The 24,270-nt window shown below is 46.2% G+C and overlaps 1 protein-coding gene across 1 annotated transcript; it reads right to left on the minus strand.

Annotated features, from left to right (window-relative positions):
* Positions 1-99: 99 nt before the first annotated feature.
* RPLP1 (ribosomal protein lateral stalk subunit P1) lies at positions 100-1,636 on the minus strand. The gene is made up of 4 exons (XM_059815545.1): positions 1,425-1,636; positions 1,220-1,294; positions 715-832; positions 100-218 (listed from the first exon to the last, which is right to left on the minus strand). The coding sequence occupies exons 1-4, from the start codon at positions 1,494-1,496 to the stop codon at positions 139-141; spliced, it is 345 nt and encodes a 114-aa protein (XP_059671528.1). The 5' UTR covers positions 1,497-1,636; the 3' UTR covers positions 100-138.
* Between the last annotated feature and the right edge of the window lie 22,634 nt (positions 1,637-24,270).

Here is a 24,270-nt window from a genome sequence, read left to right on the forward strand (position 1 = left end):
CTAGATTACCGTGCGATGACGGCAGTTTCGGTACCTGCAGGTAACCTGGCCGATCCTTCATCCACTCCCCTTCACACGCATCCATGTAACAGACAAAAGTACAATGAAGTGTTCTTTATTAGACAGGTACAAAACTAATTAGTCAAAAAGACCAAAGCCCATGTCATCATCAGATTCCTCTGATTCTTCTTTCTTTTCCTCTTCTTTCTTCTCCTCAGCTAGAAAAGGAGAAAGGAGTCAGGATTTTTCCATTTTATCAGCTCATAAAAACCTTATGCCACAAAAGACTTTGCATACAACGCCTGCAACATCAAGAAGCAGGACGTGAGCAATCCTAACAAGCTAAGCTAACAACCCAAGGAGCCTGGTGTTTCCACTACTAGGAACACGGTTTTGTGCCTTCAAAACTAATTCCTATCAAATCTAAAAAACTTTAGAAAGCAGGCGCTCTCCCTCCAGCCATCACGAGGAGATCCTGAGGATACAGAGGAAAATCAGCCCTAATTCCGAGGTAACACTAATCCCGTGCACTGACTCAAAGCGCAATTCCAGCCCTTCTAAAGCTGAGGGTCTGTTCTGCTCTCCAACACCCACGTGCAAAGCACACACCCCATGAAAACTGCAAGAGGAAGAGCCAAGGTGACAAGCAGCAGCTCCTTAACCCAGCGCTCCTGCCGCCTGAAGATGACGTCGTTGGACGCAGAGGCCACTTACCAGGGGCAGCACCGCCCGCAGGCGCCGCGCCAGCGGCAGGAGCGGCTGCAGCGGGAGCACCGCCACCGCCCGCCCCGACGTTGCAGATCAGGCTGCCGATGTCGATGTTGGCGAGAGCCTGGGGAGAACAAGCGGCAGTGACGCCGCGTTAGCGCCGGGCGTGCGGGGCAGCTCTGCTCCAGTGCCGCGCACCGGCGGGGTCACGCCACGCGCGCGGTGACGACACGGCGGCAGGACAGACCAGCAGCCGCCTCACTCCCACCAGCGGCGTCACCGCAGTCCCGCGCTCTTCACGTTGGCCACAGGGCGCATTTCCCAGCTTAAGGCGTAGGGACCCGCCGCCCAAGGCAGCGCCACCGGGGAGCCCGTTCGGTTGCGAGCCGGGACGTCCCCGCGGGCTGCCCGCCGCCCCGGCCTCCTCCTCCCCTCACTCCCCCCGAGGAGCCCCGCTCCGGGCAGCTGACGGCTCCCGCGCCGGCCCGGCCCGGCGCTCTCTCTCGCTCACCTTCGCGAAGAGGCCCGGCCAGAAGGGCTCCACGTTCACGCCGGCCGCCTTGATGAGCGCGTTGATCTTGTCCTCCTGCAACGAGAGCGGCGCTCAGCAGCCAGCGCGGCCCGGCCCGGCCCGGCCCCGCCGCCTCCCGCCCCGCTGCCGGCCATGCCGCGGCTGGCCGCCATCTTGTGCCGGCCGGGCCGGGGCCCGCACTCACCGTGACGGTGACCTCGTCGTCGTGCAGGATGAGGGCGGAGTAGATGCAGGCGAGCTCGGAGACGGAGGCCATGGTGGGGGCGCGGTGCCAGTCGCCGGGGTGGGACGGCCTTAGCTTCAGCTGAAGGACACAGCACCTTGGGCCGCCGGGGAGGAAAAGGGGCGCGTCTCCACGGGGGAGCTTTATAACAGCGCCCTGCGCCAATGGCAGACCGGCGAGCTGAGACGCAACAGCGTCGTCAGCGCCGCCGCTCAACCCGTGACCGGCGGGGCAGCCCTGACCAATGCCGTCGGGGGAGCGCTCCGCCAATCGCAGCGTAGCGGGGGATGACGGGAGCGTCGGCAGGGCTCGGAGGGGCGTAGCGGGGCGGGAGCGGGCGCGGCGCGGCGAGCGCAGCCTCGTGCGGCCTGCGGGGGGCGCTGAGCCTCCCCACCCCCCCCCCCCGCCTCCCCCTGGGGCCACCGCGGGCGCGGAGCCGGGTCCCGCCTGTGTCCCGGCGCTGGGCGGCCCCGCCCGGCCCCTTGCCTTCCCGGCAGGCGCACTGCCGGCTCCTCCGCGGCTCCCCGCGCTCCGGAGCGCAGCTGCAGGGGTCCTCCAGGTGAAAGATGATGTCTCCTCGTAGAGGTCTGTCTTCCCCCCCCCCTTCTTGTCAGAAAAAAGATCGTCTCAAGATGTGGTGTTGTTATACGGGCTGTCAACTACGAAAAAAGAAAATACAATACGGAATGCTCATCAGAGCCGACACCATTGACGTAACGATTGCCCCATCGCGGTGGACAGGAGTGTCCGGGATCTGCTGCTTCGGTGTGTCGCGCGGCGTCCCCAGACCTTCCACGGGGACACAAACTGATACCATCTACAGCGCGATACAGCATTGCCACTTCTGTCAATGTTCTCAAAAAAACCCCATCAATATGTACCGTGTTCTCGATTTCATCAGTGCTGTTATTTAGGGCGTCATCACTGTTAAATGCACAATTTTCTGTAATATGTGTATGTAAAAAAAAAAAAAAAGAAAAAACGAAGAGGGGCAGAATGAGCCATTTGTGGAAACTTCACACTTCCCAGCTTCTACAAAACTTCATAACCTCATGAGCCTTAGCAAACTCCAGCATTTCACGCTGAAAGAATAATCAGATTATGAAAAATAAACGTTCTCTGATTTTTATGCATTCTTAACAGACGCGCATTTGATGGGCATCACTCGAGAGTCACTCAGAGTATGGTTTATGTGCCATAGCGCTTGCTCAGAGCCCTGGGACATAGGATGGATTTAGCCCTTTGTGAAGGCGCCTATAGGAAGGGCTGAATCAATTGTGCTCTGTCTGCCGCTCTTTCGGCAAATGAAGTCCCCTTCAAGCTGTGCTCCAGGTAACAGCGACATCAACAGAGGTGTCTCAGCTGAGTCAAATGCAGCTGAATCAGTCAGGACTGCGTATTTCTATTTTAAATGGTGAATTGGTAAGATGGGCGTGTTTGTCATTCCTTCAGAAAGATGGAAGGTTGCTTTGAAAATATTTCGTCAAAAGGAGCGTGAGAAAATAGTTATTTTGAGCAAGAGGTGGGTACCGACTTCCAGACGAGAGCAAAATTACTTAAACAGCATTTTTTCAGGTTGTTGTTGATGCAAGCTGTTCCAGAGCCAGCCCAGTCCACAGCGGAGCAGCAGATCTTGGCACACATGCGGGTTTCCTGAGGCAGGGAAACACCAGGGCAGCGGGGAAACCCTCCAGGAGCAGGCAGCTCTCTCTCAAGATGCTGATGAGGTCTGGGCATTGCCAGAGCGTCCGTGGCCACCCCCCTCCACCTATAAAAAGCAGCCTAGGGAGCGCAAGCAACCAAAGCGGGCAAACGGTGTGGCGTGGCAGTTGGCGCAGGAAAGGCGTCATCACCTTACCAGCTCAAGAGGTCAGTTCAGTTGGACTCCCAGAAGGAGCTTAGCTATGGTATCCACCTGGCAGAAAGCCATGTTCTCTGCACTCACTAGAACTGACGTGGCAACCCAGACAGAGCGCCCACGAAAACACGCAGCCATCCAGGCCTGAGGCTGCGGGGCGTGCCAGAGCCTTTCCCTGGTAATGGACCTGGGTGACCAGGTGGACGATCTGCTCAGCCTGGTGGCAGAGCTACGAGAGGAAGTAGAAAGGTTAAGGAGCGTCAGGGAGTCTGAGAGAGAGAGAGAGAGTGGTGGAGCCGTGCTCTGCCCACCCTGAGACAGAAACAGCAACAGCCACCAGAAAAAAAAACAGTATTAAGGGGAACCTGTATCCTCCCCCCACCAGGCAGAAGGCTGTAGCTTAAAGAAAAGGAGTGAACGGAGGCAAGTCCACGCTTGGGGCGCTAGGCGAACCCCTTCGTTGCCTACCTCGCCTTCCCAGGTGCCTCTGTACAACAGGTATGAGGCTCTGGATGTGGAAGGTCAGTCGATGACTGATGCAGATGACGGTCCATCTACACCAGAGGTGTTGCCAGGGTCAGAAAGGCCTACCCCCTGCATCACAACCACCTCCACAAGGAAGAAAAGACAGGTTATAGTTGTAGGTTACTCCCTTCTGAGGGGAACAGAGGGTCCAATATGCTGGACAGACCCTCCTCTGAGGGAAACCTCCCTGGGGCCTGGCTTAAGGACATCACTAGGAAACTTCCTAGCCTGGTACGGCCCTCGGACTGTTACCCATTGCTGCTCTTCCCTGTGGGTGGCAATGAAGTCACAACATGCAGTCCAAGGGCAACCAAAAGAGACTTCACAGAATCACAGAATCACAGAATCACTAAGGTTGGAAAAGACCTGTAAGATCATCAAGTCCAACCAAAAAAAAAAAAAACCACCAAAAAAACCCAAACAAACCACACCACACAACAACAACAAACCACAACACACCAAAAACCAACCCACCCAACACCACACAGCTCCATGCCCATTAAGCTACATCCCACAATGCCACATCCACACGCTATCTATCCACACTTCAGGGCCTTGGGACGGTTGGTAAGGGACTCTGGAGCACAGGTTATTTTTTCCTCTATCCTTCCAGTTGCGGGCAGCGACACTGGAAGGAACAGACGGACCCAGCCTATTAATACATGGCTCTGTGGCTGGTATCACTGCCAGAATTTTGGGGTTTTCGATAATGAGATGGTCTAAATGGCACCAGGCCTGCTGATGCTGGATGGGATTCATCTTTCTCAAAGGGGGGAAGAGGGTCTTTGCTCACGAGCTAGTGGGGCTCATTGATGGAGCTTTAAACTAGACTTGAAGGGAGAGGGGGATAATATCAGGCTCACCTGTGACAAGCCATGGGATGACACATCAAGGTTAGAGGGATGGGGTGCTAGTAAGGGCCCTCAGCCTGTTGCTCTGAGACATGCTGGGTACGCTGCAGCACACTTGAAGTCTTACAGAGATGAGCCAGGGGCTCCTGAGGTAATACGAGCCAACAGAGGATCATCGGTGAAATACCTCAAAGGAATTAAGGGGTATTCCTCTAAGAAGATGACACAGCTGACAGCCCAGCTGAAGTGCCTCTACACCAACGCACGCAGCATGGGCAACAAACAGGAGGAGTTGGAAGCCACTGTGCTGCTAGAAAGCTACAACCTAGTTGCCATTACTGAAACTTGGTGGGACGAATCCCGTGACTGGAGTGTGGCTATTGATGGCTACAGGCTGTTCAGAAGGGACAGGCAAGGAAGGAGGGGTGGAGGGGTTGCCCTCTACATCAAGAAATGGATGAAGTGTGAAGAGCTGTCTCTGATGAATAGCCATGAGCAGATTGAAAGCTTACGGGTAAGAATTAGAGACCAAGGCAACAAAGGGAACCTTGTGGTTGGTGTCTACTACAGGCCGCCCGATCAAGGGGAGGCTATTGATGAAGCTTTCTTACTCCAGCTACAGGAGGCATCGCACTCACAGGCTCTCGTCCTGCTGGGGGACTTCAACCCCCCGAACATCTGCTGGAAAAGTAGCATGGCGAGCAGTGGGCAATCCAGGAGACTCCTGGAATGCATTGAGGATAGCTTCTTAAGCTAGGTAATAGACAGCCCTGCCAGAGGGCATGTGTTACTGGACCTGTTGGTCACCAACACCAAGCGAGCTAATCAGTGACATCAAGACTGGAGGCAGCCTGGGCTGCAGTGATCATGCACTGATGGAGTTCGCAGTCCTGAGGGATATGGGTCAGGCGAAGAGTAAAGTCAAGACCCTGAATTTTAGGAAAGCAAATTTCCAGCTGTTCAAGGACAGCTGTCAACAGGACCCCCTGAGAAAGTGCCAGCCCTGAGCAGCCCTGTGGAGAAGGGCTTGAGGGTACTGGTGGATGAAAAGCTGGACTTGAGCCAGCAATGTGCGCTTGCAGCCCAGAAAGCCAACCATATCCTGGGCTGCGTCAAAAGAAGCGTGGCCAGCAGGTCGAGGGAGGTGATTTTGCCTTTCTACTCCACGCTGGTGAGACACCGCCTGGAGCTCTGAGGCCCTCAGCACAGGGAAGACGTCGACCTGTTGGAGCGGGTCCAGAGGAGGGCCGCAAAAATGATCAGAGGGATGGAACACCTCTCCTGTGAGGACAAGCTGAGAGAGTTGGGGGTTGTTCAGCCTGGAGAAGGGAAGGCTCCAGGGAGACCTTATTGCCGCCTTTCAGCACTTAAAAGGGGCTTATAAGAAAGATGGGGACAGACTTTTTAGTAAGGCCTGTTGCGATAGGACAAGGGGTAATGGTCTTAAACTAAAAGAGGGGAGATTCAGACTAGATATGAGAAAGAAATTTTTTATGATGAGGGTGTTGAAATACTGGAACAGGTTGCCCAGAGAAATTGTAGATGCCACATCCCTGGAAATGTTCAAGGCCAGATTGGATGGGACTCTGAGCAACCTGGCCTAGTTGAAGATGTCCTTGCTTACTGCAGAGGGGCTGGACTAGATGACCTTTAAATGTCCTTTCCAAGCCAAACCTTTCTATGGTTCTATGATAAATAAGTCAAACTTTCAAAAATAAGCTTGAGCAAAATTATTGAAGGATTTGTAAAAAGCCTGAAAGCTTAGAATCCTAAAATGACTATTTTCTATTACCAGCAAAGTGTATCCAACAGCCTATTATTGTAATGCTCCTTCGGAAAATCTGAGGATTTATTAGACTGTTACAAGTAAAAACTGAGGTAGGCAAGAGGGACTTGACCTCTTGTATCCATCCCTTCCTCACGATCAGAAACAACTCAGTTTCACTAAATGAAGATTTGACACTACTTACTGCTGGAGATGATAAATGCAGAGTGTTGCAGCACTTAACTTGTGGGTGCTTGACCCTATTAGTGGGGTCATCAGCTCTGAATTTAAGCATTTACTTAAACTTCCTATACAAGGCACAGAGCAAATGTCTACATTTTTAGTACCTAACTCGAAGTAGCAAATAAATGCATCCTTCTATTAGGATGTAATATCCTGGAACATCTGTCATTGTTAGGTGCTTGAAGATGGGATTTCACAAATGACTTGCATGAACCTGCCTTGTCTGTCCCTCGCTCCGGTGTTGCCGTGGCCTCCCATGCGAAAGCGCTCAGAGCTGTGCCGATAAGTCCATGAGATGATCTGACTGAAAACTAGCAACACGGAAAGAAAAGATTCCTTTTCAATCAAATGAACTTGGCAGTGAGGGTGGCCTGGGAAATGAGTAACAGAAGTGTGCAAACAAACAACAAAATTATAGGCTTACTAGAGACCAGTCATAATTTGCTTATGAAGAAATTTCATATATTGTATATAACTACATTCCAAATATCAGGAAGGAGAAACTGGAGTTTGTTCAAGGGCATCAGGATCTCAGAGTAACTCCTACTACAGCACCTCTGGAAATGTACAGCTTGTCAACAGGCTAAAAAGAACTGCAAGAGACCCAAGCTATTCGAATAAGAAAGATTGCCTCCTAAGTGGATCCCACACCAGATGACATTTAAATATGTGACGAAGGAACTGAAGATTAGACCAGCACACAGAAGGAGCTGCTCAGATAGCTATTACTTTATGCCTAAAGGTACTGCTAAATAAGAAACCCAGCAGTGTTAGATTCAGCATCTGAAACGTCTGCTCCACTGAAAACATCCTGCATTAAACAGAAAGTAACTTATTTTGCAGGATTTAAATAGTGGCTATATATCATTGCTCTCTTTAGACAGTAGAGGAAATCTAGCTTTACTGAACTTGCAGCTTCTCTGTATTCCAGCGATTCTTGTTGCAATGATCAGCACGTTTAGTGCTGTTGTACTGAAATTGAATATATTTGGGGACAGTACGCAAGCGTTCCTATTGCTTGTGGATACAAAGAAAGGTGAACCGTATAGCCCAGCTTTTTCTATTCTGCTTTAGTGGTGAAAGTAGGAATGGAAATTTGTGTGGGCCCTAACAGAAGGAGGAGGAACGCTGATAATAGTTCTGATATAACAGTCCTTAAGCTAAAATTGATTACAAATACTGATGCATTGCTAAAAAATAAAATATGAAGACCTCGATTTTAAACGTGACATTCACATAAGGTTAGGCTTTGGTTGGTAAAGACGTTAATTAAATGAGATTTACCTACATCCTTGCCTCATGGCTGTCTTGCTGCATCTATTGAGTGACACTGATAAGGCTGCTCTGTAGGGCCTCAGAATAAAGTTATGATGAAAACAAATCACTGTGTAATAAGTAAGCTAAAACCCAGTTTTTCTGCTTCCCAAAGCTTTTCAAAGCCTAGCTATCCAGTCAGGATTGCTGGCTAATAAAGCTGAATTCTGAGGCAGACCAAGGGGTAAGGTCTAGAAATTTGCAGTGGTATGTGCTTTTCACCTCTGATCCTGTAACTGTCTGTACTTTGTACGATCTATTTAACACATTGCCATCCTTTTGGAGCAGAACAGCCTCCATTCTAGATGAATCTATAGCAAATAGATGGGGGCTTAAAAAAAAAAAAAAAAAAAGAGTGTACGTGCTTCTATGTATTCCACAATTCCAGGGTAGTGACTTACTTCCAGGGTGACGAGTTACTGGGACTTGGTCTAGAAAACCAATGTTCTGGTTTAGGATGGTAATAAAACTGCATTGCTAGCAAGCTGTTATAGGATAGCACAGGAGTGTCTTCGTGATAAATAAAACAAGTAACTTGGGTATGAAACGTCCCTGAGGTGGGTATTTTACCCTTAGAGGATGGTTAAGAGCAGTGGCGGAGATTTGGCTGGATATGCTTGCGCACTGCTTACCAGCCAAGAAAGGAAAACATCAGTAAAGTACGGAAGAACTGATGTGATCCTTCCTTTCTTAAAACAGCCTTTTCCCAGCTCTCAAGGCTGCACTTTTTCAGTGACCAGTAACTGACCATAAGTGAGTTATTGATGGTTTGGGGGCCTTTGCCTTCTGCCTGCATCCATAGTTTCAGGCCCTTGTTATTATCCCACATTTAAACATCACAGTATGAGACACCTGGTATCAAGTTCCAGTTCACAGAGTAAGCTTTCACACAAGTTGGTAACAGGTCTGACAAAGGGATTGGGGCCTTCTGGAGTTAGTATAAGGCCTATGGCCTGTTAATAGCAGGACAATAGTATTTTCACCAGACATTGGGTACAGAATTGTTTATATAGTTGTGCTGTATTAGCATGCCTATGTTTGGGTTCAAAACAAACTAGCATTAAAGTCTGCAGAGTGATTGTTCTGTGGTTCTAGAAAACTGCATCGTATCGTGACTCAAAACTAAGGAAGCAAGAACAAGTAGAGTAGGCAAAATGGCAAAGTCTTATATCTGTGACATAAGGACAACATTTCAAAACATGAAACAACACATGAGTTAAAAACTTAGCCAGGTATAAGACCAGCAGGTAGGGCATTCATTTGCATGCCCAAAAAGGAGAGAAGATATGACTGCTTGACAGAAAAGAAAAAAAAAAAACAAGATTCCTTTAGTCTCTAAATGGGCTTTGTCTTGCCCAGAATCACTTACATCTTCTGCATAGACACCATAGTCTCCTAAAAGCAATCACTGTATGACAGCGAGAGGACTGAAAAGTAGATAAGCCGTTTTAGGTTCTCTTTCTTACTACAGTCCACCTTAATCTCTGTACAGTTCCCTTTCTTTCTCTAGTAGTTCTTTTTTTTTTCTTGTTAAAACTGTTCATGTGGTCTAAATTGTTCATTGGCCCTGGGAGGATCCTAATTTGGCTATACAAGCCTATATCTCCTGGTTTTAGCAATTAGCCACACTAATGAACTTCAGGTTGTTGATCAGCAGCAGCAGGGTAGGAAGGCTCTACAGAGGGATCTGGACAGGCTGGATCGATGGGCTGAGGCCAATTTTATGAGGTTCAACAAGGCCAAGTGCCGGGTCCTGCACTTGGGTAACAACAACCCCATGCAACGCTACAGGCTTGGGGACAAGTGGCTGGAAAGCTGCCCCGCAGAAAAGGACCTGGGGGTGTTGATTGACAGCCGGCTGAATATGAGCCAGCAGTGTGCCCAGGTGGCCAAGAAGGCCAACGGCATCCTGGCCTGTATCAGAAACAGTGTGGCCAGCAGGAGCAGGGAGGGGATCAACCCCTGTACTCGGCACTGGTGAGGCCGCACCTCGAATACTGTGTTCCCTTTTGGGCCCCTCACTACAAGAAGGACATTGAGGTGCTGGAGCGTGTCCAGAGAAGGGCGACGAAGCTGGTGAGGGGTCTGGAGCACAAGTCTGATGAGGAGCGGCTGAGGGAACTGGGGTTGTTCAGTCTGGAGAGGAGGAGGCTGAGGGGAGACCTCATCGCTCTCTACAATTACCTGAAAGGAGGTTGTAGAGAGATGGGTGCTGCTCTCTTCTACCAAGTACAAGTGATAGAATGAGAGAAAACAGCCTCAAGTTGTGCCAGGGGAGGTTTAGATTGGATATTAGGAAAGACTTCTTCACTGAAAGGGTTTCAAGCACTGGAACAGGCTGCCCAGGGAGGTGGTTGAGTCACCATCCCTGAAGGTATTTAAAAGATGTGCTGCTTAGGGACATGGTTTAGTGGTGGACTTGGCAGGGTTAGGTTAACGGTTGGACTTGATGACTTGATGATCTTAAGGGTCTTTTCCAACCTAAATGAGTCTATGATTCATGCCAACACCTTCAGCCAAAGGGAATGGGTTAAAGTCTTTCCGGAAGGTGTTGGTAGATAATCAGGTTGCCCTGAATTGTTTAGGTCACTGTTTATGTGCTGTGAACCAGGACAGTCATCCCCTCCTGCAACTGTTTCCATTGTTTTTTGCAGTTGCGCCTACTGTGCCATACCGAGTTGGGGTTTTTTTGGAATTTGATAAAGCAACTGTAGAGCATTAAGTTGTTTTCTCCAGGTTTCTTCATGAACAGTCTTAGGTACAGTATTTACTTCCCTTATCTTCTTTTTGGAAACTACTTTTCTCCCTTGCTGGGTTTTTGGGTTTGTTTTTTTTTCCCCTGATAACTAGGTTATTACAACAAAGAACAAAACTGTTAGTACTTAAAACTGAAATAATCAGCATACCTAACATATCCCCAATAGGTGGTGCTGCATCTTTTTCATAGTGTTTAGTTGTTGTATTCTTGGCACTGATCACCGAGAAAAGTTAAGTCTTTCCTGAGTGAACTGAAGTTAGTAATCTAATAATAATAAATACTTTGTTTTGTTTTTATTTTTTTATAAATAAGTATTGCAATTCATTTGGTAAAAGAAATCAAGTGTGGCTTTGTAGCTTAGTAATTAGGACATAATTCATTCTTTGAGAGATATCAGTTCTGGGAAATACCAGCTTGAAATCCAGCAGTTACGATAGGTATTGTGTCCAACAGTCACTCAATTTTTTCTTTAAAGAAACCTGATTTTAAGTGTTTAAGCAGTTCTTTTTATACTACTATATAATTGTTAATATAGCATATAAAGAGCATGTATAAAAGAATGCTTTTATAGAACTTTCAAACCATGCTTTCAAACCAAACCTTTTAAAGAACTGAGGTCTTTTTTGGGTGAAATTGCCCGGTAAGACATAATCAGGTTTCACTGTGCTCCAAAACATCAACTGTCAGTGACAGCAAGCATTAGAAGTAAAGCAAGTGACATGGCCCAAAATGAGTGTGCGTCCTGTTACTTCAAGAACAGAAGTAGAAGAGAGCTGTAACTCTCCTTTCCTTAGTAACAGAAATGCTCCTGAAAGTGTGCAGTAGCATGAAAATAGCCTGCAGGACTTCTACATGAGAAAACAGTCCTTAAATAAAACTATTTAACTGATTTATTATTTAACTGATTGTGCAAGTCTGCAGTCATGTATGCACAGCGATAAGCCCTTTTGCTTATGTGCTAAATCCACAAAAATCAGCTTTAAATCAATATGAGTATATTGCACTCTAGGATGTTCCAGGTATTAACTGCTGTTTTTGGGATCTCTGTTTTCCAGGGAATTTCTTAAATCAGTTGCAGAGTATCCTGTGGAGCCTGAGAGAAGTGTGGGATATGTGTTTATTGTTTTGTGAAACCTCCCCTTACATTTCACCTATCTTTTGTTGCTTGTTAGCTTGTTATTTTTAAACTGCTAGCAGAGTACCATAATCTACTTTTTTTTTTTCTTCTTTTGCAGTTGTGTGAGGTATCTGATGAAGTTCCATGTGGATACATCCCTTTGGCTTCACTGACTTGCTTTCAGGCCAGGATTTCATAACAAGAATGATGTAGAAAGGTGAGACAGAATTATCTGCGTTTATGCATCCAACGATCAATTTGGGTTTTGTCCATCTACAGGACAGAGATGGCCATTTTTCTGGACGTCTGTATTAAGCTCATTCCACATGTGTACAAACATGATCTGATAGACATTAGCTTCAGTGCTGCTAGTCAGGGTGACCAAATTAGTCAAGTGGACTTTTCTAGAAACCTAGCAGTGTATTTTTATGCTCTCTTGTACTTAAATGCGGAAGGTCTCACAGGCATGATAGTATGAGTAATGTTAGAGGGAGTTATCTTCCTAATCAGACCAAAGAGATTGATTTAAATATAGTATCAAAAAAATTAGATGTCGATACAGGGACTGCATGGTTCCCACCTGGCACCTCAGCATTTAGTACTGTCTAATATAGCAGAAAGGCCAAATTTGCCTCAGATAACTCTCTTCTGGCTCTTAATTTTGGGGATTTTCCCCCCCCCCATTTTCAGCCTCTAGTAAGGTTATATAGCATAAACCAGAAATTATTGGTGGTTGTGCAAAAATGTTACCCAATTCCTCACAGAGGGGAAAAGAGCAACCCCTTTGCCAGCTCCCTTGTTTAGCTTTATAATTTTGCTAGAGCCACTTGGCTTTACTCTAGAACTAAAGTTGACCCATGATTTTGTCATTTATTTGTTTATAGTTACTGGTAAATCTTTACTTTCCAGAAGCTTGAGGAGCTTGGAATGCAGACAAATCCAAAGACACTCCAGAGGAAACTCTCGTGGTGACAATGTTTTCAGGAACAGTACACTTGAAGTGAAAGCTGAGCTGTTAATAGCAACCCTTGAACACCTACAAGTAGGACCCAAAGGGAAGAGTAAACATAACAGTTGATGTAACTTTGCATCAGTCAGATGCTTCTATATCACTTCAGATATGAACTGATGACGGAAGATATTAATTGGTTTGATGAACTATACAAGCTGTATGTTTGCCTCGTGCTTTGGCAGATAATATTTACTGAAGGAATTCAGTTGACTTTGAAGGGGCTTGGCTGTTCTGGGATGAGAACTGCATTTTTTTTAAAGGCTTCCACATCAAAATGGAGCAGGTGAATGAAAGTATGCATCACAGCTGCTATGCTGTAATTCTGTAGGTAACACTTTCTGGTGGAAGTGAGCATCATTAACTTGCTCTTTGCCTCTTTAGCAGGTTTAAGATTTTTTTTTTTTTTCCTATTTTCTTATCCTGAAAGGAAGAGGTAGTAATGAGGTGATAACAAAAGGATGACTGCTCCTGCAGGAATCATCACCACTGATATCTCCTGGGTCTCAGTGCATCATTCTGACCAATATTATGCCTCTTTCACATTATTGCTAATTGGTATTCCTCCGTACTAATCTTTACATAAGGCCAGAGATTATCTGGTTGTACAAGATGGTAAGGTACCACGCCACCGCTGAGTTTCATAGATAGAACAAAAAGTGGATGTGGTATGGAGGTGTGAGATCCATGAGGTGACTGATCTGAGGTTTTCACAGCAGCGTTGCCTTTATCTCATAGGGCGTTGGGGAGGAATGGAAGTGAAACAATCAAATCCAATTTTCAAGTAAACAGGGCATTCAAGATCAAGCAGTATGCGTAATATTGATGTCATTCCAGCATCCCTTTTAAACATGTGTAACTAGGCAGGCAGCCTTGAAGGAGAGGTAGTGGAGAGCTAGAGGCACGTCGTATTTTCCGAGGTCTCGTTGAAAGGCAGAACAAGTCTCTAGCAGTCCTGGCTGCAGCATACACTTTGCTTTAGTTTGACTGTTGGTGTTGCACCTGCCTAAGGCAGAGGCTTGGTAAAAACAAGCCACGGTTCACCTTGGTGGGTGACTCCAGGGCCTAGAAAGGCTCCTGCTACCAATGGTTCGCGTCTGGTTAGCCACACTGGCAGGCTGTAAGAAGAGCAAAGCGGGGGTACTGACGGCGAGGCTGGGGCAGAGCTGTTGGGATCCAGGAGAGGAAATTCGTGCCGGGGTGGAGAAGGAGGCGGCAGAAGGCTGGTCGGCTCCAGCCGGCGGGCTGGAGGCGGTGGGCAGGCAGCTCGGCCCGGGCCCACCGCGCGGCCGGGCTGCGGGGAGCGGGGCCCCCCAGGCGCGCCGGCCGCCCCGCTTCCCGCCCGCCGCGGGGGCCGCGGGCAGGAGGGCGGGGAGGCGGCGGCGGGCGGAGCGCCCCTTCCCCGTGACCCCGCGGCTCCTCCCTTCTCCCCACCCACCTCCCCGCTCCTCAGTGCCGCCGAGTAACCTGGTTTCCCGGCGTCGGCCCGGCCCTCCTCCCTCTTTTCTTTTCTTTTTTTTTTTCTCCTTTCCCCTTTTCTTTTCCTCCCCCCTCCCCTCCCCTTCCTCCTCCTCCCCCTTCCCCCGACAGCGTAGCCGGGGCTCGGGTTCGCTCCCTCCCCCCCTTCCCTCCCCTCGAGCTGCTGCCGCGGTAGGGACCTGGAGAGAGGCGCCGCCTCCGCCGCCGCACACGGAGACATGTACCCGGGAGCCACCTCCGCCGGACCCGGTGAGGCTTCGGCCGGTTCTGTTTCCCGTCTCGGCCCCCCCCCCCCCCCACCCCGAGCCGCCGGAACGGAGCGACTTTCTCTTCCTCCCCCGGGGCGGCGGGCTCTGGGCTGGCGGCCGCGCGTGTGGCGTGTGTGAGGGGGGGTGACCGTTGGCGCACGAGGCGGTCTGTCAGCGCGGGAGGCGGCACGAGCCCCCTCCCAGCGCCGCGAGGCGCCAGCGGCGAGGCGCTGGGCGGGGGGGGGGACACGGACCCTGCGCGAGCGCGGCCCCCCCCGCCCCGTCCTCCTCCCGCCCCGGCTCGGGCCTGGCTGGAGCCGCTGAGGCCGCGGCCGGCCGCGCTCACGGGGGAAGGAGGGGTCAGGCCGCTGCCGCCACCTCGGGGAGGGCGGTGAGCGAGCCTGCGTGTCCGGAGGCCCCTTTTAGGGGAGGGTCGCCTGCCCCTGCCCTCCTCTCCCCTCCCTCTGCCGCGGCGGGAGGCTGGCCCCGGCCTGAGGAGGGGGAGGCGAGCCCCGAGGCGGCGGGGAAGGAGGGGCGGGCGGAGGGGGGCGAGGCGAGGGGGGCTGCTCCGCTCTCCCGGGCGAGGGGTCCCCCTCATGGGGCTCCGGTGGCTGCTGGGGCGCTGGGAAACGGCAGAGATCCCCTCCCCGGCCCGCCGCCGCTCCGTCCCCGGGGTGTCCCCTCGGCTGTGCGCTACGTGCTGCCTTCCCCAGGCCAGCGCTTGGCTGTTCCTGCCAACTCAGCCTCCTGCTGGCAGCGCGGTGTGGAGTGGGGTCTCCATTTCCTCCCTCCCAGATCCCCGTAGCGGCTGCATCCTCCCGGGCCAGCCCGGGGTACCCGGCTCGCCGTGCACAGAAGTTCAGGCCGCTGTGGCGGGCTTCGCGAACAGCGGGTTTGTCAACGCCTGTGCTGCGCTAGTTTGTGTTGTTTAGGTGTAGGTGAACCGTATCCAGGTGTCGGGTAGGACTAGGAGAGGTTATCGGCTTCGTTAGATGTCTTCAGGCTCCGTCGTGTAATGGAATCTGGGAGCAAAGGGAAGATGAATGTGGAGAGAAGAAAGGTTGCCAACTCACTCAGGGACGTTTAATGTTACTTAGTGAAAGATAGGTTAATACTGTGGGAGTTTGTGCAGTTAATATGGGACTGTTTTTTCTTTGTAGTGTTAGGCTGTTCCTGTGGTGAGGATTCCTATGCAGAAACGACAATGTTTGGGTCACTGGTACCTAGTTTTCTTCTAGAAAAGTTTCAAAATAAGTGGAACTTTATATTATTGTTCTCAGCAGTTTTGCATAAAATCTTTTCCCTTAGAGGGATAATCTGGCAAAGAATAGCGTAGTGAAATACAGGACCTGTAGCTGAGATGTCTTTTACTGCTTCTCTTACAAACGCTTCTGCTGTAAGAGCATTCCTATCTTAGGATCCACAGTTAGGTGCTGGCTTCTCTTTTTTCTCTGATTTGATTTTCTTGAAGGGACAAGAATCAAACAAGACAATCGGGATGATTGTTTTCCTTTTAGAGTACAGCTCCTCTGTCTTTACTTTCTTGCTTTTCTTTCTGCAGTGCACAAAGACTTTTACTAGGCACACCAGGAAGATAGGTCTCTGCAGCTGTGTATCCAGACTGATGTTCAAGATTTTGGTTTCATGTATGACATCATTTGCACATTTCAGTACCACTAACTGTGTATAACTATTGATGTAATCATTTGGTGGCTTCTAGTGTCAGGTTTCAGGTTTTCTTGATCAGGTACAGGTATACTTTCAGTTTACAGGTATTCATGGTGCTCAAATTGTGCTGTTGTTGCTAAGGCTGTTATGTTCACCTCCTATGATATATCTTTTTTGAAGCTATATGTAAAGAGGTAAATAATCAAAAATATTGCCATTGTATGGTCTGAGAGTAGTTTTACATGTGGGAGTCTCTTTACCTTCCCTTATTTGCTTTCTATCTGATCTACCACTCTCCCTTTCGCTCAGAGTGATCTTACTTCCACAGCACCAGCACTGGTGGTTGCTGTTTACCATCAGGGACCCACGTTCAGTGTGTGAGGGTATCTTCCCCTTACCAAACACCTCTCTCTTCACCTCGGGGTCTTGATAGAACAGACACTATACTTCACTGAGTCCTAGGTTGCTACGTGTTACTGGTGTGTGTCTCAGGCTCCTGCTCTTCTGCTCCCTCCAGCCAAGCTCATCTTCTGTCTTGTTTACTTCCTAGTTTATCTCTGTGGCTCAGCCCTTTCCCCCTGCGCTGAGCTGGGCAGTGATGGTGTCTGTTCTGGGGTACGAACTGTGAGTTGTTCTCCACATCGTGAGGCTCTCCGTTTCCTTCCTGTGAAATCATCCACAGAGAGCCTTAGCAGCACGGTGGCTTCTAGCAGTCCAAGCAGCTTCCTGCTCCACACCAAATCATAAGGCAGGGCATTTGAGTAGGGTTTTTTAAGAGACTGTGGCTGTAGTGTGAACCAGTCTGGAAACGGGGAGTGTCAGCAGGATGCTTAGTTGTCTTGTGTAAGGCTACTTGTGGCCTGCGAGCTGCCAGTGAAAGTCCCCTTCCGTACCTTAATCCGATACCTATAAAATGAATGCACGCAGATACCCTGTTCCGAGGAGTGAGCAACAAAGTGTGGTTTACAACCATTCACTGAGCTGCAGCTGCTGTGAATGCACAAGAACTCCAGCCTCTACATGTCTGTCAGCACATCCTTGACACCGCTTAAATGCTCCATTCGTATCGCCTGTAACTTAGATCTTGCCGCCGTTTGCCTCTCCGAACGTTGCTGATGCATACAAGCTACTTCGCTCTGCCAGCTCCCGTCGCCAAACTGGACACCGCAGCCAACCCCGTTCTGAGGGTGCCTGTGGTGCTGGCCTTCTGCCAATGTAATCGCTCAATTTGCCACAGGGTTTGCTATTTTAATCTTAATTCTTTTTCTGGAAACAGTATAAAGCAAGTTAGGAGGCCGTATCTGACTAATTTCAAAAAATTGCTGCCGAACGTGGAAACTTTGTTCAAACATGCTGCTACATCGGGAGTAAGATGTTTTATACAAGAGGGGGACATCATGAAATCACTGTTTTTGTGGTTAGGAAACCTGTGATCCCTGTTCCTTTTTCCCAAATGCTGTTTGAGTTCTTGACTTGATGTTGAATTGGCTGAAATGTTGCGCCCATACACTTTTTTGCCTTAAAGAAACTGTGAAAAGTAAAAAAATCTGAAAGTATGAGAGAGAATTTTTTTTTTTTAAGAAAAAAGAAGTTTGCTACTGCTACATATTGGTGTCTCTTTTTCTAGAAGGACAGAAAAATGTCAAAGCGGCATAATGAAAATACTGTCGTTCAGTTTAAAGAAGTGATTAAAACTTGCATAAACTTCTGCAACTTAGACTGCTTGGTATTCATGTATTTATAAATTCTAAACTTTGCACGCTATAGATTCTCTTTTTATTCTTTGAAAGGATATTTGATTTTTGTCTGCTACTCAAGATCTTAATTTATTGTTGAAGCAGAGTGATTTTGTGAATGGGGTTATGGCTTTGCATGTAAAATACAACCTTTTTTTCCCTCGCACAAGAAATGACTTTGAGCCCTCTGTATCAAACTAGTGAAACTAAGGTTATTTTCTCACTTGTTTAGTTGTAAGTTGCCTCTTTAAAATTGTTAATAGACTGTTGAAACTTCTAAGTTTTTCTTGGTTTTCAGTGCATGTACTTGTTTTTAACTCCGATATATTTTCTTGACGATATGTGATGGTTGGATGTTGATTCTCTTTAGGACTCTTTTGTCCTAAAATGTGGTGCAGGAAAGGGCGTGCTCGTGCCTTACTTGGGGTGGTAGACATGGCAATATCTTCATCTCGTGGAATTTAACTCTACCAGCATCCTCTCGGCTCGTGCCTCAGTAGCAGCAAGAACTCCCGTGTACCTCCTGTCAAGGGTCTGCCCTTCTCTTCTTAGAAAGGCTTTTTGTGTTCTTTTGGGGGTGGATCTGGACCTGCTCTTACCGTGCTAGCTCTTCTGGTATCACAGAGTTGCCCAGTTTTTTTGGCTTAATTTTAGACAGTAAATTATGTTGAAATTAATTGTAAGCTGCCGTACGTAGAAGAGGAAAAGAGAACTTAATGTACAGCTTCAGCTCTCTTCCTTTTCGAGTGAGATTTTTTTCCTTAAATTTAAATTGCGTTTGACAATATTACAACCTACAAAACGCAGCGTAACTTTTTCAAGCGTATTGTTGTCCTGACCAGTATATTTTCCTAAGGAAGAAAAAGACTGTGTATTATTATGTTGCTTCGGCTAGCTGTGTAGTCTTAAGGTGGCTTAAAGATGAGGTTGTCATTTGATGAGAAGATAACTCTCATTGTCATACATGTGAGCCAAACTTTCTCCTTTCCTTAGTGAAGTATACTGTTTGCTATATGAAAAGTGAAACTTTTTTCAGCAGTGATTCTCTTACTGACTCTGCAGTTATGTGGGATTTTGTACACTTATTTTTCCTTTGTCTTGAAATTTTTCACTTTTGCGGAATCGTTGTGTACTCATATATACTTAGTGGTGTGTTGTAATGTATATAAAAGAGTACAGAGGAACAGCCAAACCTTGCTGACTTCCAGGAAAGTACTGCTTTCACAATTTGAATACCCTCTCCTGCACTGCTGTTGCCACCAGTCTTCCTCTATTTCACAGAAGGGTAGAAAAGGGAGTTAAATGCTTTAACTCTGTAAGAGAAAATATGCCTTAGATTATCATATGATGTTCTGTTCTTCTACCCACTTTGAACAGTATACGAGGGAAAGATTCTTTTCCATTTCAGAAAACAGCCCTTCTAAATACTTTTGGCCTTTCAGAAACTGCAGGGATCAGGTCGATGAACGCGGTAAACTTCTAGCTGCTAAATTGGCTTTGCAAACACACACAGTTCTCACTAATTAGGAACTTTACGTGAGTAGTGAAAGTGTTGTTCATGTCAGCTAAGCATGTGCCAACAAAAGCTTTACAAAACATGTAAGACTTGTCAAAATTTTGTTGTGTATTGCCTCCCTTATTTCAGGTTTTAGTGGAATACTTGGTCATATTTTTAGTGATGGAATTTCTAATACTCAGACTACCAGAAAATATTACTAAAATTGAAAATTAAGAAAAGTCAACCTCCAGTATCTTATTTCTGGTAAGTTATGAACTAGAAAAAAGTAGCTGGTGGAAAATATTATGTAGTTTTAACTGTAGTGACTGTGGGTAGGGATCTGTTTCATGCATTGTCCGATTAATTTACTTTAGTATCATGCATCCTTTCAGACGTACACACAAAGCAGCCCACGAGAATGCAAACTATCTCTTATTTTATCAACCAGGGAAGTGCTGCACTTTCCAACTCAGTGCAAGCGTTTTTTTGTTTTCTTTTCCCATTTATTCTAATACCCAAAGTTGAACTTAAACATTTCCTTATCCATTTTATGCTATCAAAATTGGGAAAAGTAAAAGGCAGACCTGAATAGCATCATCCTCAGATACACTACACAAGTCCAGTCTATCTCATGTCTTACACCAGAGTTGTAATTTGTTAGTACACATTTATCTTTGGTAGCCATTTCTAAGAAGTAGTGCTTCGAAGAGACTTTTTACTACTGTCCAGGAAGCGGTGGGTTTTTTTAATCCTCAGACTGAGGTGATGCCCATATTTTTGTATACTCATGACTGTTTTAATAGATGGTGTCGTTCAGTGTGTTTAGTGAGCACCATAGGTTAGTGCAGTTCATTTTAACTTCTGTATTTTAATTTGTTTTGCTTCTACTATTCTCTTTTCAGAGTAAACCTAGTGCTTTTAAATAAAAAGTTTTAGTACGAGCATTATTTCATCTGTTTCTGTAGTCCCTCTTTGCATTTTGTATTAAGGAAAAATATTTCTCCTAAATATCTTTTTTTATAGCTTTGCTGCAGCTGTGAAGCCATGTGGTACCTGGTGACCAGACTTTCTAGAACAAAAATTTTTTTTTTTAACTGTATAACTTCACAAAACTGGACACAGCCAAGGTAGAAGCAAACCATTGATTTAGATGCGAAAGTACCGTTGATAATGACATAATCAAATTAGTCCAAAGCTTGCTTTGATGTTTTTCTCTCTTGCTGCTGTCACTCAGCGTTGTCTTTTGGATTTGGTTCTTATTGAGCTGTCCACAGTGCTGCCAAATTTTGTTTGTATTTGGGTTGCGAAACAGAGCTGGGTTTTTTTGATCACAGATGTGGCGAGAGTAGTTCATTCTCTCCTGTTGTAATTTATTTGTCCTCTTCTATTTTTCACCAGTGATGCTCAGTTGTGTTTTGTCTTTGTTGTAGGTTTTCTCCATTCAACCTTCATTAAACAGGCGACTGAAAAATTAAACTCTTCATTGCTGAAAGCAGATTTAAAAGCTGTCCGTGTGTCAGCCTGTAGTTTTACTTTCATCTTAAATTAGCCTAATCTAGCCCTGCTGCAGAAAGAAATGGTCGTGCAGGCGTTAGTGTGGGAGGCTGCCTTGTGCGCTGTTGGGCAGACTGATCCCAACTAAAACCAGCTCCCTTTCATTCCTTGCCTTCGTGCCCCCACCTAGTTAGTTTTAGCTGCTTTGTTTCTCTGCAAGAACGCTCATGACAACGCAAGTTTTTGGATCATAGGGCAGACTGAACAGCTATTTGAAGGCAAGACTTCTCTTTCGGTGCTAGTTCTGTCTTATACCAGTTTAAGTTGTATGTGAGCTTATTATGGCCTGAAGTGAAGTTGTTAAGGCCTGGGTGCCAGCATTAATATATGCCATGATAGCTCTGCAGTCGTGAAAGTCTCTGTCTTTGAGAGAAGTGTTAAAATACTTATCTTTTCAGAGATACAGAATAACTACATACATCTGCACTGGTTTGGGCTCCACATGTCTTTCCTAACAGCTCTTCTGGCAACAACCTGATTGCATTCCCTTGTTCAAGTTGCTTTATAATCAGAATGTGGAGAATGCTTAATGTTAACTCTTTCACCTGTGTGAAGAATTAAATCACATTACATATAATTCCATAAAATATGTATAAGTATGAAGACTGTGTGTTTAAACAGTATGTGAGTTGTATGTCTCATGATGTCACTTCCAAACTGTGTCGGGGTGTGACTGAAACAAGGGGGCTGCAGAGCAAAACTTAAGTCTTTAGTCTTTTGAGGAATAAACTAATCTCAGCATGTCATCTTGGGGAGCTTGAAAATACACTCTTGAAACTATGTTGGTTTTACAGCGCAGATTTGCGTTTAGGGAATCAAGTTGACAGTTTCATATGTAGTCTAGGAGGAAAAAAAAAAATTGTAACTCTTTTCTGGCCAGACAAGGAGCTGACTTGGCAGGCAGTGTTAGATACCGTGGGTGGCTCTGTTCGAGCTGCTAATGTCACAGATTGGAGCTTTAGAACTTTTTGTCTTAGTGGTGCTTTTCTTGTGTTTTTAGTTCAGTCATGAAATTTATGTTAGAGCTTATTAATGTGAGAAAATAATGAAATTTGAATTTTAATTTAGTAGTAGGAAGTGTGTGTGGATGTGCTAATTTAGATTTATTTTAAATAAGCCAATTTTAGAAGAATTCCCAAGAGGGGAGGTTTCACTGGCTTAGCTAGATCAATCTAAAAATTGTTTGAAGTTAAACTTGTCATGTAGATGAATAAGGCTTTAAAACATAATTATTACTGGGGCCTCGTTATATACCTTCTGAAACTTGTTTAGCAAGCGTTTACTATTAAACGACAGGCTTCTATTCATACGGAGGGTAAATTCCCATCTAAATGTTGCCGTGTTCTTGGCTTCACATACCCTTTGATAATGAACTTACTTCATTGTCCTTTCATACAACTTGTGGTTTGCAGTGAATGCTCCCTTTCTACTGTTTTTTTTTTTATCAGTCCCTCTGTTGGTTTTGCTCTCTTGCCCCATCATACTACTCCATCGTTTCTGAAATCTTTGTTTCCTCCCATGTGGAGGAGAAGTCTGAGGACTTTGGGAGAGCAGGAGTTTTCTTGTTCGTGCTTTTGTCTTTTTTTTAACTACTAGTGTAATGTAAGGTTACTCAAACAATAGTACTTGTCAACTTCAGCTCTTCTGACTTGAATATTTCTGTTGACAAAGCTAATGCGAGACGTAGGTTTAAAAAGAAAACCCAGAAAACCACCAACCCTCCAAACCACAAACAAACCAAAAAAAAAAAAAAATAGAGAAGAAACCCCAGTTCAGGTAGAAATGACAATACGGAAGAATGAATGTCTTGGTGAACCAGTAGGTTTCTTTTTGGGAAGAGCTTCAGTGTTTAATGAGGGAATGCTTAGGAATAATTCGTATGGATTCAGAATATTTGCATAAGGGTGTGTTGTTTAAAAAGTGAGAGCTTCATTCAGAAGGAGGAAACTTCCCACCGGGGCAAGGAAGTGGAGTGTTATTGTTTGGGTCTTGTTATGTGACTAGAATACAGTAGAGGAATTTTTTTCTAATTGTTTCTGACTTGCAAATTCCCTTTACCTGCATTGAAATTTTACATTATAGGCCTCTCTGTAGGAAACTTGTATGTGCCTTTTTTAAACTTGCCTTTCACAGAATCCTTAAAATAATGCACAGACCAAAAATGGAAATTTACAGGACTGGGTGCCACATGGAGTAAGGTTTTGATAGTGAGACTTCAGGAGAAAATTAATTATTTCCAGGAAAAAAAAAATGTGGGGGGATTTGGATCTCCCCATAGTAAGATGCCATTATTTGCGGTCTCCTCCCACGTTGTTGCTGTCATGACTGGGGTGGCACAGTGCCACAGCTGAGTTTTGGTTTGTATCAACTTAATATGAGAACTTAAGTTGCTTACAAGAAGCAGGTGGAGGGGAAAAAAACCAAAGATGTAATAGGAAAAAAAGATTCTCATAGGGGAGTTCTGCTGAAAGCCTACACTCTTGTCGTATCTCAGTTTTTCCATTATTATGAACCTGCATTTTACCCCTCTTTTCAGCGATGTTGAAAACCACAGGCCTATTTCTGGAAACCGCATTAGATACTACTGGATCTCCTGCATGTTAACGATGCTCCTACAGCTGTTTTCACTGTCTAAAATGATAAAATAAAACATAACCTCAGCTCTTAACTGTGAATTTTCTATTTTGAAACTAAGCCATGAGAGTGTTCGTGTTCTTGTAGATTAATCCAGTGTGGGTATAGGGAAAGATTTCTTTTTCAAGGAAAGCATGACCGCTGCTAAGTTATAGCTCAACAGTTGAGTTTTGTAAATTAAAAAATATTTTAGGCATGAAGACAACTTAAAATTTTTATTTTTACATTTTACACAAAAATACTGCTAGTCAAAGTCTGTGGGGATATGAATGTACTTGCAAAGGTACAGCGCAAAATACAGCCATCCTAGTTTATTTCTTTAATAAGCTGAGGACAAATTGTTTCTGTGTTTCATTAAATTGTATACAATGTGAATACCAGAGAAAACGGGGATTTAGGGCCTCTGTGGCACCAGTTTCCAGCTGGTGAGACGCAGCACGCTAGAAAGATATGCCAGCGGCAACAGAGCGAAGGCCAAGCCGTTAGAGCTGGTTAAGCTTAATGGAGCTTGTGTGCATGTGGATGCTAACGTCTCTAATAATATGGAAGG

The sequence above is a fragment of the Gavia stellata genome, chromosome 3, assembly GCF_030936135.1.
Source record: "Gavia stellata isolate bGavSte3 chromosome 3, bGavSte3.hap2, whole genome shotgun sequence".
Taxonomy (NCBI): domain Eukaryota; kingdom Metazoa; phylum Chordata; class Aves; order Gaviiformes; family Gaviidae; genus Gavia; species Gavia stellata.